This window comes from Poecilia reticulata, linkage group LG9 (assembly GCF_000633615.1).
Source record: "Poecilia reticulata strain Guanapo linkage group LG9, Guppy_female_1.0+MT, whole genome shotgun sequence".
NCBI lineage: Eukaryota > Metazoa > Chordata > Actinopteri > Cyprinodontiformes > Poeciliidae > Poecilia > Poecilia reticulata.
The window spans coordinates 12,117,486-12,136,100 of record NC_024339.1 but is presented as its reverse complement, the minus strand read 5'-3'; the positions used below and the strand labels follow the sequence as shown (position 1 = coordinate 12,136,100).

General features: G+C 37.8%; 1 protein-coding gene across 2 annotated transcripts in view; it reads left to right on the top strand.

Annotated features, from left to right (window-relative positions):
* col27a1b (collagen, type XXVII, alpha 1b) overlaps window positions 1-18,615 on the top strand; it is an 82,626-nt gene that overhangs the window by 53,273 nt on the left and 10,738 nt on the right. For both annotated transcript variants that reach the window (XM_008417909.2, XM_008417908.2), the window contains 26 exons: window positions 2,897-2,950; window positions 3,296-3,340; window positions 4,036-4,080; window positions 4,175-4,228; window positions 4,746-4,799; window positions 4,886-4,939; window positions 5,844-5,897; window positions 6,299-6,352; window positions 10,431-10,538; window positions 10,638-10,691; window positions 10,936-11,043; window positions 11,118-11,171; window positions 12,816-12,869; window positions 13,845-13,901; window positions 13,984-14,037; window positions 14,129-14,182; window positions 14,283-14,336; window positions 14,454-14,507; window positions 15,085-15,192; window positions 15,292-15,399; window positions 16,437-16,544; window positions 16,634-16,687; window positions 17,660-17,722; window positions 17,888-17,941; window positions 18,044-18,079; window positions 18,583-18,600. In XM_008417909.2, the coding sequence (XP_008416131.1) occupies window positions 2,897-2,950; window positions 3,296-3,340; window positions 4,036-4,080; window positions 4,175-4,228; window positions 4,746-4,799; window positions 4,886-4,939; window positions 5,844-5,897; window positions 6,299-6,352; window positions 10,431-10,538; window positions 10,638-10,691; window positions 10,936-11,043; window positions 11,118-11,171; window positions 12,816-12,869; window positions 13,845-13,901; window positions 13,984-14,037; window positions 14,129-14,182; window positions 14,283-14,336; window positions 14,454-14,507; window positions 15,085-15,192; window positions 15,292-15,399; window positions 16,437-16,544; window positions 16,634-16,687; window positions 17,660-17,722; window positions 17,888-17,941; window positions 18,044-18,079; window positions 18,583-18,600 (1,614 nt within the window). The remainder of the gene's footprint in view (window positions 1-2,896; window positions 2,951-3,295; window positions 3,341-4,035; window positions 4,081-4,174; window positions 4,229-4,745; window positions 4,800-4,885; window positions 4,940-5,843; window positions 5,898-6,298; window positions 6,353-10,430; window positions 10,539-10,637; window positions 10,692-10,935; window positions 11,044-11,117; window positions 11,172-12,815; window positions 12,870-13,844; window positions 13,902-13,983; window positions 14,038-14,128; window positions 14,183-14,282; window positions 14,337-14,453; window positions 14,508-15,084; window positions 15,193-15,291; window positions 15,400-16,436; window positions 16,545-16,633; window positions 16,688-17,659; window positions 17,723-17,887; window positions 17,942-18,043; window positions 18,080-18,582; window positions 18,601-18,615) is intronic.

Sequence of the window (18,615 nt, the reverse complement as noted above, 5' to 3'; positions counted from 1 at the left end):
TTTAAACAACTTTTAAAAAATCACTAGCTGAGCAGATCCTGCCTGGAATGAAGATAGTCATATCCTGTGTCGTAGACTTTATAGGCTGCCATCATTTCTAAATCCCTTATGCTCCATGGCAGATAGAAGCTGGAAGTTTAAAAAAAACAAACAAAAAATAAATATTCTGTATTTCAACCTTTCTGCTGCTCCTCTGTTGACCTCCAGCAACAGAAAATTATGTTTTCTGGGTTGGATCTTCAGCATTATGTCTGATCCAAGAGTTAAATGCATGGATTCAATAACTATGTTTCATCGATCTGGGTACATCTCTTTTTCAGATGTGTCATCTCAGTTGAAACTCAGAGGCTTCTTCCTTGTTTGTTGGCTTAACACTGAAGTTCAGCCCTACAGCAATCTCAAATTGTCCTTCAAATAGTTTTAAAAGCCAAATTTTGCTGTCAGGAAAATAGCTCCTCACAGTTCACACAGTTCTCTGAGCTTAACTTGATGCATTTCTGCTGTGATTTGGGCTCTTTGTAAGTCAGTCACCACTGTCATTTCCTCTCATGTGTCTCTGCTGGAAAGGCTTTCCAAAGTGAAAGTAGCAGAGCTCCAAGTCGACTGAGTACTTGTTCCATTAATTTGAAAAATAGGCAATATATACATGTGAAAAAGTGAATGAAAGGAATTATAAATGAAGTTTGTAGGCAGTTGTCTCTCTTTTCTTCTCTTGCTTTCTCTCTCTCTCTCTTAATGAATAAAATCGATCAGTGGGGTATCTGTCAGCTTGTAGATTAATTAGTTTTCTTTATCTGGGAGCTTTAATTGGATATTTGGCAGAAATGAATTAAGGAGATATGTATACTATAAATGTGAATCTTGAAAATACTATATTGACATTTCTGTTGGACTCGCATAGATGGACTACAAGGTACTTCTTGATTCAGTGATTAACCTATTAGTAATTTCATGATTAGTTAGTTAGAGAAACAAAACAGAATCAAAGAAACATCAAACTACTTACTATGTTGGATAAATTCCAAGCAATTCAACACTCCAGTAAAAACACTTTTATCAACAAACTCACTGACCTAGAAAAGCTAAAAAAAAAAATACTAAATGCAAGATTTTCATGCATAATTCGGAGGTATGAGCACCTACCTCAAATCTGAGGAAAAGTGTGAAAAAGAAAACAGAGATAATTGAAAAAGAGGAATTAGCTATGGTGAGCAACCTTGATCTCGAGCTCAAGGTACCAGTAAATCGGCCTGATAAAACTAATGAGGAGACCTCACTTAGTTCTGAAGTCAGATTGATGTGTAACCTCTCTAGGACGGCTGAATGTGAACCTCACCAGGCGTAATTTTCACACCATCAAACTCTGTCAACGGGAAAATCGCTAGAATTCAAAACAAAGTCGATAACAGTCTAAAATGCTTTATGACATTTGCATGATATTATAAAAAAATCACCTTTGCTGGAACTTTAATCCTTTATAGACTACAAATCATCACACATCCTACATGAAATTGTGTCAAACATTTTTAACAGAAAGACAAGTAATCGACTCAGGAATATTAGACAAAAATCCAGATATTAAAGACAATTACATGCCACCAAATCTTTAACAAGTTGATTGGGATTGATAAATGTGATCAAGTTTTTCTTGGTTCTGTGGGTTTTTTCAGACCATTTTGTATTTTCAGAAGTCAGCCACTGTGATGTTTTCAAGCTCTCATCATGGAGGAGTTAGTTTTGTGCTACAGTGCACTGTCTGTATATTATTTGAGTTTTCAGGAAGAGACAGCTCCAAAGCACTACATGAGATGTTGCTGGCTAAAATAAGAATGTAGAGGGTTTGCAACGTATTTGGAAGAAGTTTCCATTTCTAATCGCACTTTAAATCCGAACTTAAAATGTTAACTAATCAGAAAAAAAATGAACTATTTCAAAAGTGTGCAGATTTCTAAACAGGTAGAAAAAGATCATTACTCTAAAATGCATTATTTGACATGTGCTGACATGAACAAGCCCAACAGCTTCAGGGTCATAAACAGTTTGGAGAATCTCCTCTGGAGAACAAAACAATATTACAGATCAGTTTGAGGTGATGATCAATGCATTTTGCACACATCTTGCTCAGAGATGATTCCTGTTTGTCCATTGTATATATGCATACCGCTTTTATGAACAAAAACAGCTCCCTTAACTCCCAATGTTACAATGTCCCCAGTGACATATAAGAATTGTCAGTGACAATTCTTACATGTCATTAGTTAACGCTAATTATAGCGTTAACTATACATTATAGTTAACGCTATAATGTATTTATGATGTTACTGAGAATATTTGATCTGTGGATCCTTAAAAAGAGATTTAAATTCGTCCTGTTACTCCATGTTCAAAAAACTGATTATAAATTCTATTTGTAATCTCGCTTTTTATCACTTGAGAGCCGTTTTAGGAATTATGTAAGAAGTAGTTTTATTCTGGCTGGGTTCAATTTATATTTCTTATTTAAAATGCTTTTAGGAATATTTCCAAAAGTACTCTATTTTTCGACTGAATAGCTTGACTCAATTTTAGGGGCAAGAATAACTGAGCTTCAGGACAACAATTTCACTCTGCAGGCAGTACCACAGTTATGCTTGTGGAAAAGTGGGGATAAAGTTCTACACAGTGGGATTTGGGCACACCACGGAGCTAAATTGTAGATGCCAAGCATTTGCTAAGTAGCTACGGTCTGTTTCTCCAGAGTGGGAAAATCTAAAGGACACACTACGAACAAAACTCTCCCAGCTTTCCTTAGAGTGGATATGGAAATGTCATTTATTCAATATCATCAGCTTCAGGGTCATTAAAGGGCATCTTTCTAATGCTGTTGATCAATAATAACTATTATTTTTTTAAACAGGGTCCAAGAGGTCCTGATGGTCCACTGGGGGCAAAGGGGTCAGCGGGGGTCAAGGTGAGTATGGGATAACACACTGAAAAGTGACAGTAGCACAAAATGTTCTAGATGTGTTGATTTTTTTTGTACTGAAACTTACTGTGATGTTTGGCCTCAGGTTTTCATAACTGCATATATGAAAAATAAAAAAATACAAAAATTGAACCTATAGAAAAACAAGTAGTCTGTTATTCTTAACTCTTTTTTCCCCAGCTGAAGGACGCTGCAAGACACTCTTAGAAATAAACACCTAAAATGCAGAGTTGTTTATCAAGGAGCTTTAAATAATAATGATGTTGGTAGCACATTATGACTTGAGGGGGATTTCAGGAAGCTCATTTATCCCATGCTGTTTCTTCGCAGGGGCCTGATGGTCCACCAGGAAAATTGGGCCTCCCTGGGGAAATGGTGAGAGAAAAAACATCAATGTTTTTCTCTGCTAACAAAAAGTGTTTGAGCACAAGCTCCAGTCCTGGTTGTGCATTTGTTCAAGTGGTATTTCTAAAAACTAGTGTGTTGGATTGAGATGTTATAAAACAGATACTATGTTTGATCACATAGTAAAATCACATGAAGGTAGGAAACCCCTTTTAATATTCAGTACTGAACAAGGACATTTGTCCATATTAATGCCCAATCATGTTTTATAAGCCAAAGATATTTAACTGCTGGTGAAAGTTTGGTAGAAACTTTTTATTGTTATTTTTTTACTAAATTGCCCACCTTTTGAATAAAACAGCACGTCTTTATTTCACATATTTTCATATTACAACTATAAACCTAAACCAATTAAAAATGGCAATTATGCTTAATTTGTTAAATATATTTGCCAGAGTCTTTATTATTATTATTATTATTATTATTATTATTATTATTATTATTATTATTATTATTATTATTATTGTTGTTATTTTTGATCATTCAAGTAATTTGCACTTAATGACAGACAAGTAACCAATAATTACCCTGCATTGTGTAATATAAAACTCATGATTTCTGTAGAAAATGCCATAAAATTCCAGAAACCATATTAACCATATTAAACTAGAATATTTGTCTTGTCCTGTGATCACATTCTTCCCATTTTTGTGGTTTTGCTGCAGGGAAAGCTTGGTGAGCCAGGCGAAGCCGGGCCGAAGGGATTTCCAGTAAGTGATTAAGGCTAACAGTTGTCTATTAGATTGAGTCAGATCAGTTTTAGTTTTTAAATGTGTATTAATACCATCAATGCCATCATTTCAGGGTATCCCGGGGCCCTCAGGACCACCTGGAGCCAAAGGAATTGTAGGAGAACCAGTGAGTTGATTATTCAAATTGAGTTTCTATGTACCCCATAACCCTTTAACTGTCAGTCTACGGGAGAACTACAGTGTTAGTTATGTTTTTTGGCTCTTGCATGAATTGTTTTCTTTCCCTGAGCTTTTCCTAGAAACTTCTATCCAGTTGGAAAAGCTTAAAAACATCCTAATCCTCTTCTTCCTCTCCCTCTGTCCAGACCTCATGAACAGCAAAGTATGGCGAAGCAGGATCAATTTGATTTACTCCATTTCCTCTTTGTAGAGGCAGCTTTATTGTAGTTTCAGTGTGCCTCTATATCAATGGGTCAGTTTTACTCACATTCAGAAGCTTTGGTTTATTGTTCGAAAGATTCTGAGCCCTCCAGATGATCTTACCCCCACAAATACTCACTTTCGGCTGAGTTCTTATCCATTTTCCCATTTTTTCCCATTTGCTGTCACTGTCAGAGGTGTTTATCTTACGCCAGAAAACGCTCTTAACCATTTTTATTGATGCCTCTGCTGTGCTGCTGCAGGGGTCATCAGGGCCGGCAGGAACGATCGGGCCACTGGGGGCAATTGGACCAATGGTTAGTTGATCACACAGCTGGCATCAGAACTCAAGCAGCGTTTTACATTAGTGCCAAATATTAAAGGCTGTAACTGTTTCTGAAAGGGACCTGCTGGAAACGATGGGGAAAAAGGGCCGCCGGGTGAATCTGGAGAGAAGGTGAGGAGAACAAGATATGAAAAATGAAATGCCGTGGAATTATAGCTGCTCAGTGCTGCAGATGTACATGTGGAGGTTTAAAAACACACTGCCTTTGCTATAGTTTTCATATCCCTTAAACTGAATTACATTTTATCCTGTTACAAACACAAACTGCAGGTTTCTTCAATGGCATTTAGACCAACACAATGTGGTGCAAATGTGTGATGTAAAAAGAGAACTGTACCTGGTTCTTAAAGTTTCTTTAAGTTTGATATGCATATGACTTCAACCTTCTTTTTTCTGAAACCCCAAAATACAAACAAGTGTAAACAATCGGCTCTCGATTGCCTTTTGCCTAATCTTTCCACACGAGCGTTAAAATTCAGTAGAAATTCAGTTCTAATCCAAAAATCTCAGAGGTTTAATACAGAACATTTGCGAACAAACATTATAAAGACCAAAATAGAACGGTTTTCATTAAAACATATTCATATATGAAAGTCAGTTGGACGACTTGAAGATTGCTGTTCCAGATTTAGCTAGTTGGAAAAAAAAAAAAAGAAAGTTAATTTCTACATGTACAAAGCTGGCTGAGACATTTAAAAAAAGAGTGTAGCTGTAATTGTTGTGAAATGTGATTTTATTGACGTGGGGGTGGTTAATGCAAATCCACGCCACTCATCTGTAATCAAATATGAAAACCATGTCATATTTTGTAAGTGGTATAATTATATGGACAATCAAGGTGAATGATTGTTTTTTTAACTCCAGCTGCTTTAATTAAAGTGCCACGTTTGGGTATGCATCCTGCAGGAAAGTGGGAAGCACCGATTTAACTTTGCAATCAAAGGTGGTAGCTATATTTTGGGGCATTGAAAAACAAAAAGCAAATACTTAATAGTCTTGATTGTTTGCTTAACAGGGTTCTGTTGGCTCGCCCGGCAGCATTGGGGAGCAGGGCTTGATTGGCCAGAGAGTGAGTATCATGTTTTCTTCGTGCAGTTTTCATTCTGAAAAACTCTCAACATTACTATTGTTCATTTACAGAAAGGTGAATGCTAAAAGGAGGATCAAGCACCATGATATCACAGTTTATATGTGCTTCTTCGGTTAGGGTTAACCCTAGTCGTCTGTAAAATTTACATTGAACTGAACTCAAGTTGTACCTATTAAAGTGGCAATAAAAGCGTGAGACCTCTGAGCTTCAGTATTTATTGGATGTCAAACGTTATTTCTAAATGTTCATTGCAAGCATATGTTCTTGAGGAGACAACTGGAAGGAATAATGTGTAAAGAAGTAAAAACATTTACTTTGTATATATTTTCTTATCATCCTTAAATACAAAATCTATATATATATTATGATTTGTGTTTCAGGGTGAGACAGGCATTGACGGGGAAGCTGGACTAAGTGGACCACATGGTACCATGGTAAGTCTAAACAAAAACACTAAAATTTTACAATTTCAAACCCTGTTGAACTCACAGCGTTGATGCTTGGGGAACAAAGTGAGCAGAGGTTTTTAAAGCTGCCTGTCATACATTGCAACTTAAGCAAAAAAACTGTTTCTAAAATAACTGAACAGAACCAGTCCAAGACTCTGCTGAGCTCATGGCTGTACAAGGCAGTTTTAGTTACACAGGATTGGAAAATGCTGCAAATGGATCCTGGACTTCGTGCAACATTTTGGTGGAAATCTTGGAAACATTTGCAGCTTTTGTTATTTTTTTGAGAGCCAAATTGTGTGTGCTTGTGGAACATCCAACGTGAGATTTTACAAAGAAAATAAAGGGAAGAAAAAAAAACAGTATGTTGATAGCAGAACACAATAAAACTCACAACCTTATGTTTCGTCATTTTAGTCATGAGCCGAATTTGAGAAGATTATTTCTTATACTTTGACTATATTTGCAGCGCCTAAGGCTCAGTACCATTTCTTCACTTAACTCTCATTACTGTCTCCACCTTGAGTTTCAATGATGTCCCAGTAGCTTCGAGGATTTGGTTGAGGGCAAAGGTCAAATGCTTAGAAGCCCTTAAAAACAGTCCACTTGGAAACAATGGGGTTGAAGCTATGCTTGTAGAAACCTCTCATAACTGAGAAAATAACTGAATAAACATTTTCTCTAATAACATTTTACATCTACATAGATATGTTTGCAATTACTATATTTAGCTTCGCTGGTAATCTGTGTTAATCTGAATTAAGATTACATTATCGCCACAACAATGAATGAAATATGTAAATTGACACAAGCCAAAGTATTTTGTCTCATATCAGTTTTTGGTCTTGACTTTTGACCTATAGAATCAGGAAATTACTTAAACAGAACCTGTCTGTCCATATAAGGTTAGAGAAAATATCTTAGAAAGCAACAAAATATGTAAAGAAATTCAAGAAGACATGAGAAACAAAGTAACTGAATTCTGTTGGCGTGGAGCGAGTTACGAAACCAATCCTAAGACTTTGAGACTCCAGTAAACCACAGTGGGAGCTATTATCCACAAAAGTAGAAAAGATGTAGCAGTGGGAAACCTTCCCAGGAGTGGCCAGCCTATCGAAACTGATGACTCATCCAGAAGGTCAGAAAAGAACCTGAAACAGAATCTGCAGCTCTGCATGCCATGCTTGACCCAGTTAAGGTCAATGTTCCAGATTCAACAGCAAGAAAGAGGCTCTGCAAAAATGGCATCCCGAAAAAACATTAAGGCCTGTTTCACGTTTGCAGAAATATATATATCTCGGATGTTCCTCAAGAATTTGATAAAATATATACTGTGGACTGATGAGATCTTGGTGTTGATATTGTGATGGAACTTCACAAATTGGACGACTTGATGTAATTTGTTGAATCATGAACTCTATAAGACTCATGCTGTTTGGCCATCAGTTTGTGACCTTCAGCTCAAACACACAGGACGTCATCAAATCCACTTCTGAGTGGCTCAAAAAACACGATGAAGGTTTTGTAGTGGCCTACTCAAAGTTCAGAGTTAAATCCAATTTAGATGTTTTGGCATTACTTTGAAGAGACTCGGAGATCTTACTGCCCAGAGTGAAACAATCTGATTTTAGGTTTAGGAGATCTTTCACATTGGGCCGGTTGGCTTGGTTTTAGCTTTCCCCCGCCTTACTACATCAAACTAACATTTAAAATGTCATGTTTTTTATTTCTTCAGCCTACCTCTGAGGGATGCATTTGTTTTCATGATGCAAAACATTTCAAAAGCAAAAACAAGAAATCTGAAAAGACATTTTCACACACCGTTTTACATCAGCTTGCATACAAAGTAATGTGTGCTGCAGGATTAGTCACTGTTTACGTGATGCAGTCATATTAAGTCAAATATGTTTACACATTAGAAACCATTAGGAACTGACTGTAGTTTTTCAAGAAATATTCTACCCACTTCCTGAATTAAATGTCTTCCTTCTTTAGAGTGAAACAGCATTTTTTTATTTGTATTTCCATATGCTGCAAAAATACTGTACACCTTGGAAGGATATACATTTATTTACTTAACAAGTTTTCTACCACATGCTTTTCTTGCACACACATGCCTTGTGTGGGAAGGAAACAAAAGCTTCTTGCTCTGATTATCAGACAGGAAATAGTGGGAGAAATGTGTGTGAACAAGTGTGAAATAAATAAAAGAAACAGTGAAAATAAAAAGACATGTTTTCTACTCTCTTTGAAGAAATAATAATTTGAATTTTTGGTTAAAATCATGTGTTTTAGTCTAAGATGCACCTTTTTTGTCCCTGTATGAGGTTCTGTCTTTCACTTTCCTTTTTGTTTCTCATTAATTTTTGATTATACTTCCTTTGATTTTACACAGAGATCTGTTCTACGGTTGCATTAATTTGGTTCTTTACGAAGACGTTTTTATAATTTAAAGACTCAAAAAGACCAATCTTCTTTCAGAAAAAAAAATCCTTTAGGGCTGAAGTTCTTATGCTTTGGCCTACTTTACTGTGACATAAAATGTTGAGGGACCATAAACACCTTGGAAAAAAAAAAGTCAAGTCATATTTCTGTATTTCATCTTTGAAATATCTCCAATTCACAGCCTGCTGTGTCTAACTAATAAATAAATCATGGTATTGTGTCATTCTAGTTCCACTACTGTGACTCTTTGTTTACATGCCTGAGCTGTCATTGCAGAAACTTCACACTGCAGCTCTGAGCGCTGCAGTAAAACTTTTAAGTAGAGCCTATTGAGTGCGAGGCACACAACTTCTCACTGTGGGCCTTTTCAGACGCTTGTGAATAATGGATACATTTTAAGGTTTTATTTGTAACCTTGAGCATTTGGCTGATATTAGCCCCATTTTCAGCTTGAGCATCTCTGCGCTCGCTAGGTAAGGGTTTACTAGCTATACTACTGAGAAAATAGATGAATATAAGAGGCCTAAACTTTTGTGGCTGTGGATCCTCGGGCTCTGCAGTAACTGGTGTTCTTGTATTTGTTCATTTGATGATGTAGAAAATTGAAAGCGGGGAATATAAGGCTGAAAGCACCAGCTGAAGTTTTACTGCACCATCACCACTTTTTGGCAATTGGGGGTAAAGATGTGTGAAAATCCCAAAGATAAATGACTTCTTTATTGAAGCAGCTAGTTGGAAAAAAATCCCCCTTTAATATGAGTAAAATTATTTAAGGGGGAAACATTCCAGTGCTAAGAAAAACTATTTTTATAATAAATCATGTATACATCGCTTGCCATCATCCCTGCTGAACATGTCGTATAATCTCCTTTTTCTAATTCATGCGCAAGAGTTAATTTATTTTAGGAATTAAATTAACTCTAGCAGCACCTTTATGACATTTTTCTTAAATAAAGAATGATGATTTAAAAAACAACTTTTCTTTCACTCAGTTGGAAAAAGCCATTTTTTCTCAGACATTTTTGATTTGTGATTGCTTTTTTGAATCACCATATCATCACAAACCAGTCCAATAAACGTCAAACTCTCTCAGGGCATCTAAACTGATGAGCGCAACATTATTATTTTTTTTTTTGCTCATTTTGTTCAATAAAAACCCAGAATTCAGTCTCTCAGAAAATTAAATTTTCTAGAGTTGTGACTCACACCATCAAATAACATCAAGAAAAACAAGAATTTTAGATTTAGAAATTGTATCCTTGTGTGTGCTGCACTCAGTGGTTGCTTTGGGCTCCTTCAGCATGAGTTACAGTGAAGGACGTCATGAAGCCAGTGGTTCTGCTGAGCTGTTAAGGAAGTCCAGCTTGCATTGTACAACTTGCATTGTAGACAGGTGCTGAAAAATGTAATATGAGGTCGTTATCTCATAAAGCTTGTCAGCAGGTGGAAGCATTTCCTGCCACTGACTTTATGCTGATGTCCTTGATTTCCAGAGTAAAAGCTAATTTTACTTTCTCCTGAATGAATTGCTAAATTTACAAAGTCTCAGCAGCTGAGAATCCCCTCTAAGAGTTGGTTTGCAGCTTAACTCAAAGGTGTCACCTTTTTATTTTCTCAGGGCGAGAAAGGAGATGGCGGTCCAGATGGGGCCGGTGGGGACAGAGGTGAAATTGGCCTGAAAGGAAAGGAAGGCAGACCTGGTCCTCCTGGACTTGTGGGGGTCAGAGTGAGTATCTCAAGAGCGATCTTTGATTCCCTTTCACTTCTAATGAAGACAGCTCTTTTTGTCCACTAAAAGCCCTCTGCTCTGACTCTCGGTTAACAGGGTCAGGAGGGCGCGCCCGGCAAAATCGGGGAAAGAGGAAAGCCAGGAGAAAAGGTCTGCCAGTTCACTTGCCTGCAGCAAAGCACACCTTTCATTGTAGTTGGCTCTCAATTTGCTCTGTTGGACGGGGACTTGAATATTCCTTTGATGCAGTTGTAAACAAACTAGGAACAAAACAGCAGAAGTGGAGGTTCTTGTCAAATAGATTTTCAGCATTTGAATGTTTGAATTGTCAGATTCCTCCCACGTGCGTTCAGGCGTGTTTGTACATACCTGATTATTGGTGTGCTTTCTCCAGGGGACCAAAGGTCAGCAAGGTCATTTAGGTGAGAGTGGACCAATCGGGGAGCATGGAGAGCCTGGATTTATTGGACAGAAAGGGGCAAGAGGAACCACCGGCCCAGTGGTACGTTTTCATCTCGGGGAGATGAAAACTTTAATTTTGGTAAAACTTATTATTTCTATTATATTTTTTGTCAGGGTGTTCCTGGAAGAATGGGCCAACAAGGTGATCCAGGCATTGCAGGTTATGAGGTAACACAAGTTTTTATCAGAAGAATCTATGATAAACCTCTAAGCCTTTTATATCAAATGCACTTTAGTCCTAAAGACATTTGTCTTAGGCTGCCATTATTTTTTGTTTATTTGAAAAAAGAAAAAAGAAACAAAAAAGCCTTGAGAAACAAGTCACCTGGGTTTGACATGACTTTATTTGTGTTGTATGTTAAGAATCGTCTGTTCTTGTCTGATAAACAAATTAAACAGAAAAAAAGATGAAGATCAGATTGAAAGAAATGATTCATTTTAATAGTTAACTCAAAATATTTTTTAGATATCAAGTCCATAATTCAAATGACAAAATCAAAAAAAAAATAGTTTAGTACAGTGTTATTTACTTGCAAATCCTTTAAAATGACTATCTCATTCTGTAAACCTTGCAGTTGTCATGATAACTGTGTGAATTCATCCTGCTAGACGGCAGGATTCCTTTACAATTCCCTCCTGCTGAGCCTGAAGCAGCCATCTGCCACAGTTTCTTTTCCTTATTTATGCTCTACAGGCCTTTCATTTTGCATGTGTTGATAGCTTTAGAAATACCAAAGTCTACAAAAGACAATGGATCATAGCCCACCAAGTGAGTTCAATTGAAATTACTTTAGGGTTGTTTTATTAATGTAATAATAGAGATCAAAGTTATTTAGCATTGTGGCTCAAAATCAGCAGAAATCTTCTTTCTAACAGTGAGGCCAGCTGTGAAATTACAATTTTTGGGTAAAATATATATATATATGTTTACCAAGTTCTGTGTTAGATTCAAACTCTTTCTTCCCTTTACTTGTCTTTTTGACAGTAAATCCATTGGCAAGAAACCCAGGTGTCAACTTCACCAGCTCTGATTGGCAGCTTGACTCCTTAAGTTTCCATTATATCAATTAAGACAATAAATTTATTAGAACTGCTTCCTGGGTCAGATCCCATCTTGGAAATCCATGCTAGTGGTCCGAGGTGTTTATAGGTTTTTGACCGTTTGACAGTTAATCAAATCTAATAAATGACTTAAAAACACTTAAACCTAAGTTTGTGTAGCTTCATTTCTCATTACTGGTTTGTCTTTGTTTTAAACACTGTGGCAAAAGAAATGTAATGCAAAGTTATTATTGATGCATTGGTCTTTAAACTTAACCAAAAAGTCACAAATGTATTAGATTTTGCAATCGAGAGACTAAATCTGCATCTCAAAAACATGTAGAGGGTATATTTAGTATCATCAAGTGGAAGGCTGCTGCCAAGCCAACCTGGACTTTAAGCAGGACCACAGGCTGACTGCCTCCATGCCGTAGTGCATTGATGCCGTAATTCACACAAAAGGAGTTTTGACCAAGCACTTTAAGATTTTTTTCTTCTTAAAAATTATTCTGTATTGGCCTAATGTAATTTTGAGAAGGATGAATTCATGTTATTATCAAAATGAGCAGAAATAAACACCAGAAATATATTACGTTGTGTGTAATGATGCTACATAATGTACCGATTTTATTATTTAATTGAATACCTGAAATCTATTTTCAATGATGTTATAATTAATTGAGATGTAACTATTTGTACGACTTTGCTGATAATTTGAAAATGTGATTGATTTTGCTCCGTTTGTGTAAAAGCATTTTTCTGTTTTTGTAGGGTTATGTGGGACCACCAGGGCCGCTTGGACCCCCTGGATTGAAAGGTGAAAAGGTATTTCAACCATTCATTTGTTCGCCTGTAAGCCACCGGCTGTCTAATTGTGTTATGAGCCTCGGGGGACTTGTCATATATCAGATTGTTTTGGTGCACAACTACTTGTTTGAGACCAGATCTCTGTTCCTAATTATTGCCTTCTTGGTCTGTCTTAGTGTCATTGTCTGTCCCCAAAGTTACCCCTAATTTAATCTGTGATATGAACCTGGACAAATCCAATTAACTCAGCACAGTCAAATGTGTATAATTAGCCAGGCACCTGGACTTCTTCTCATAATTTTGCAGATATTAGCCACATAATTTGTGTTTATTTGACAGGAGCACTGTGTAATATGTGTATACACTGTGCACCAGAGTTTAGTGATACACTCATTTGCATTTTTTTAGTCCCTGGGCAGAAGCCATCTGGATGTGGTTATTTGTTGTTTTCTCATTCCCAGTATCCTCTATATAATTGCTGTTGCCTGCGCTCTAATTAATGCAGTATCACGCTATCGCCCAGGCCATTGTAGAATTTATGATTGTCAATTTAGCGGCAGGTACTTCTGGCACTGAAACTACAATGTCAATACAAATCTAAATTATAGTTGAAGGTACGGCTTATTGCTTTTCATCTGTGCAGTTGTCAGGCGTCTTTGCCCCCTAGCCTTAACTATTTATCCCTCTTATAGTTGCATTGTTGGGTTCTGTATTTATTTATTTAATTCCCCGTATGTGCAGCATGTAATTGTTTAAATTATACACACATCCGTTTCTATTGTTTAATGAATATCACAAAAGCTCCCAGAGCAAACCAGCTTCATTTATGTGTAATAGGATCATTGCAGGTAATAGCTTTGGAGAATGACTTGCCTTTCTTTAAAAGAGGACCCCCTGCTTTTAAAGAAACATGCAGCACAGCCACTCCTTCTGTTCAGGTCACTGGATTTAATAGTGAAAACCTCTGACTGTTGTCTTTGGCTTCTTGCTCAGGGTGAACAGGGAGATGACGGCAAAGTAGAGGGTCTTCCAGGTCCCCAAGGTGACAGAGTGAGTTTCCATCCTGCACCAGATCTTTGTGTGCCATGTGTTAGCAGCACACATGGCACACATTGTTTTCCTCTGAATTCAGGGTTCTCCCGGAGACAGAGGGGAGCGAGGAGAGCCAGGTGACCCAGGACGCATAGTAAGTTGGCATAAGACGACAATAATATCCCCCAAATCTATAATTACAAAAATGAGCTAAGAACAAAGAGACAGTGACCTTTTTTTGTTAGGGTGAAATTGGTTTCAATGGGCCTAGAGGTGAAGCAGGTGCACCAGGTCTTCCTGTAGGTATCCACTTTCTGGCTTCTAACATGTTAAGTCTCATTTATATATCAGCTAAATCAGAGAAAGTCCAATAATGTTTATATGAACGATCCTTTTCAGGGATATCCTGGGCTGAAGGGACAACCAGGTCTGAAAGGATCCAAAGGTGATCAGGTAAAGACATAAATTAAATAGATATGTGGGAATGACTGAGAACATGAGATTATTTGTTCAATTTCATATACATTTTTTTTAACCACAAATTCAGAAGATGGCTTTTTGTTGCTTTAGGGTCCTAAAGGAAAATCAGGCGTAACAGGAGCATCTGGGAACAGAGGACCACCAGTGAGTTGCACTGACATTAGGTCTAAAGTGTATTCACCCCTTACCACCACTTTGTGCTTATCTGACAAAATGTGTTCTGAAAAATAAAGTTGCATTAAACTGGTTGCACAAGAGTGTGTGTCCTCTAACTGATTATGTGTTGAACCTCCACCTTAATGCCACCTCTCAGCTTTACCAAGGCCGGTCACACCACCCTGCAGAAGTTCTGCTAATCTTCCAGATTCTGTTGTTCTTCCGTTTATGTCAGAAGTAGTTCTGGACTCTTGTGTTGTTTTGGATGTATGCTTGGACTCACAGTGATGCTGGGTGCAAAAGGTCATGAGCATGCTTTCACTAAATATTAGCTTAACTTTGTTAACACTTATGTAACCAGGGTTTGCAAACTAATTTTACAGAATACATTTGCTTTTTTTCATATATAGGAAAAGGTTTTGATTATTTTAATCTGTTTTTTTACACCACAAAAAAAATGACCTTTTAACAGGGGTGCATACACTTTTTAGATCTACCATATTTTTTTGTCAAGGAGTTGTTTTATATATTAAATTGGATTTATTTTGAGTTTTTTTGTCCTAAGGGCCCACAGGGGCCGTCTGGCCCACGTGGGGTCCTGGGCAGGGAGGGACTGGAGGGCCCACCTGGGATGGATGGCTTACCTGGTAAAGATGGAAGTAATGGAGTCAAGGTGAGCTCAATGTCTGAGAAACATATTTAAATGAGAGAGAAATAATAAAACAAATCATTTCTATTTTTCTGTTGCTCACTATTGGTGCTTTGGAATTAGGGGGATCAAGGAGAGGACGGAGAAGTTGGTTTACCTGGAAAACCTGGGATGCCAGGCGGAAGGGGGGTGACGGGACTTTCAGGAAGCCAAGGTTCCTTTGGCTCAAAGGTTTGAAGGCTGGGTTAACCACCTTTTTTCATTTTAACTGGTTGTGCTAAAATGCCAAAAGGAACTTCTATAAATAATAATGCACAAATGTATTTCCATTGACAGTCATAACAGCCAACAAGCTTTAATCTGTTGGAACAGCCTCTCCTGGCATTTATGTTGCCTGTTTATGTTACTTCTTTATTGTGCCTGACTCCACTTCAAGTCTGTGTCTGTATGGCCTCTCTTACAATAGCCCCATTCAATGCAGTTCTCAGTGCTGCAAAATAGATGACAATATTTATTTGCATGACTGTTCCAGAAATAAAAAAATGCAAAGTTCATGACGTTTGACAAGAGAATTAATGACACCCACAGAGTTTAGTTCTGCAGTTATAATGAGGTTTTTATCTCCTGGGCATCTCCTGGGATGGGAAATAAAATTCTGTTTAGGTCATATTTTGGAAACGTGTTGGATTTATTAGAGTTGAAGCTTTGACTGTTGTTTTGTACCCCAATGTCAAATACATATCCTCCTGACTACCAGGAAAAAAAATATTGTCCAATCACCATTTTTTTTAAATCCCACAGTCTTTGTAAGGTAATAAAAGGTTTTATGCACTTACATTGTCTCTTCCCATAAAATGTGTTATTACTGATAAATGCCATTTTCATGAATTAGAAAAAGGTACGTACAAAATTCCCAACCCTTCACATGTGGCATCATTGAAAAGCCCTAAATGTCCTCTCTAGATACCAAAAGGAATTATTTAAGTAGAATGCAGGGGGTGGGAGATATTCATGTTTAGAAATGTCCTCTACAGAGGACAAAAATGAACTACTGGTAGTCAGGAGGATATTTTAAGAATGCACCTGAATGACATTATGGAAAGTAACTTGGGAATTGCATTTTCAGCAGTAATATTTTCATGCAGGCCACACTAACGGGGTTGTGAACTATAAATTTGTTGTAGTAGTAACTTCCACTAGTTTGTCAACATAAAAGTGCCCAAGCTGTGGTGTAGTTGCAAAGGAAGATGCTCATGTGTGTGTTTCAGGGGGAGAGGGGTCTGCCAGGTCAGGTGGGCCCAGCGGGGAAGAGAGGTTTTGTCGGTGTGATGGGATTACCGGGAAAGCCAGGAGACCTGGGAGCAAAAGGCCAAACAGTTAGCAGAGATTTCCTTTCAATTGGCCAAATTTCTTTAAATGAAACTATTATTAGATTTTCTAATGGCTGCTATTTTATTTTTGTCAGGGGGATAGTGGTGAGCAGGGCTACCCAGGAGTACTGGGCATGTTCGGCCCAAAGGTGAGTAACCAAGGACTCCTTGTTTCAAGGCTTCAACTTTTGCATTTCCAAACATCAATCTGGAGTTTAGGCTTAGCATTTAGCAGCAGAATGTCCTAAAAATTATGTTCAGGGTTAGCCAAGGTCCTTTTGTTAAGATTAACTACCTAAAATTATCTGGAAGTACCAATGATTATGTTGTGTGTTTGAGAGAATTAGGCATCAAAGCCAAGAGTATTATTGTATAATGCCCCTGGGTGGCCTCTGCTCAGCCACAACTCAGTTTTATTTTTAGCCGCTTTGCACTTTAGATGAAACCAGCTGATAAAACTGCATGGAGTTTATTAGTTTAAGTCTTTCATATGAAACCCTCTGAGTGATGCCAAAAAATGATCCTGTAATGCAGCTCTTTGTAAATAACTATTGTTATTGCTCAGTAGTTGATCTAACTGTGAAGCTTTTAGCAAAGATAGAAACAGTAAAAGTGGGATTAAAGTCTAGAGGCTCTAAAATGTCTGGTGATTGTCTGGTAAAGCTACGCTACCCCCGGCTTTAATCAAACTTTACACAAAAACAGAAAAGTATGGTGCAGACAGTGAACAATTTAAATTTAACACGGTCAAAGATAGGGAAACAGGCACTGTGGAGCATTTGGACGACTTCTTAATTCAGCTCATTGGACGAGTTAACTTTGGAGAGGGTTGAACAACTTACTATGAAATCACTGTGTCCTTTTATGCATAAAGACCATAACTGCTATCACACAAACCAACAAGATAATAACAACCTAACCGGATCATAAACTCTTCATTTGAGATACTGTGCTGTCATTAGTGTTACCTTTGACTAACTATAGCCTTTAAAGGCCATTACAGTTCATATCTGATAATCTCAATATATCCTTTGATCCACAAAGATTTCTTATTACTTTTCCCGAGGTCTGTTTTTTAACTTGCGTGTCTTCTGCACTGAGATATGTTGATGTGTTTCCAGGGACCCCCAGGGGACATTGGCCTGGCAGGAATACAGGGACCAAAAGGGCCACGAGGATTGATGGTAAGCTGATAACAAATAACAGCTTGCCAGCTCGGTGCAGTATTTCAGCCAACTCTGGGCCGCTCAACTCTCCCAAACTGCACATTTGGCATGAAAAATAAATGCGGCCTCATCAGAAGCTTCATCACATGTGTCCTTACTCACTTACATGCCTCTGCTTTTCAGGGTGCGGTGGGAGCCTTGGGCCCCGTTGGCATCATTGGGCCCAGCGGTCATCCAGTATGTACCTCATCCCTCATCCGGTGTGCCAGGCTTTATGTGACTCCTCTCTGCCTTCCTAGCAGTGATGGAGTGATTGTCTGTCTTTTTTCTCCTCACCAGGGACCTCAGGGTGACAAAGGAAGTCGCGGGGAGACGGTGCGTGGCGCTGTTTTGATGAATCCTTGTCTGTCTGTACTGTGAGCACAGAATAGGATACTTAGCAAGGAGACAGCACACCACTCAGCCTCCTCCTGCCCTTCAGCACTTTTCATTTCCTATTGTGTTTCGGCTGTTTGTTGTTACACTCGCAGTGACACTTAGCTGCTGTGGAAATCCTGTCAGTGTGATAAATGTAGGCCTCTTGCACGTCTCAGAGCTTTTTAAGAGGTTTGTTGAGCGCTAGCACACAGCATAATTTACAGGCGCTCTCCGAAAACGCCTACATTCACATCCAGGTCTGTGGTGTGAAAATTGGATTTGCTATGTGGAAGAAGATTTTTAAGTAAGAAGTTGCAACAGGCGAAAGAGTAATTTTAGCAATATAATACATCAGATAAAGATGGTAAATTGCTGGAGGTTTTTTTTATTTTATTTTTTAGAAATGATAAAGCTTTTCTGCATTTATTCTCATTTTATAATCAGTTTGTTTTCTCCCTCAGGGGTTACCAGGACCAAATGTAAGTAGTTTTTAA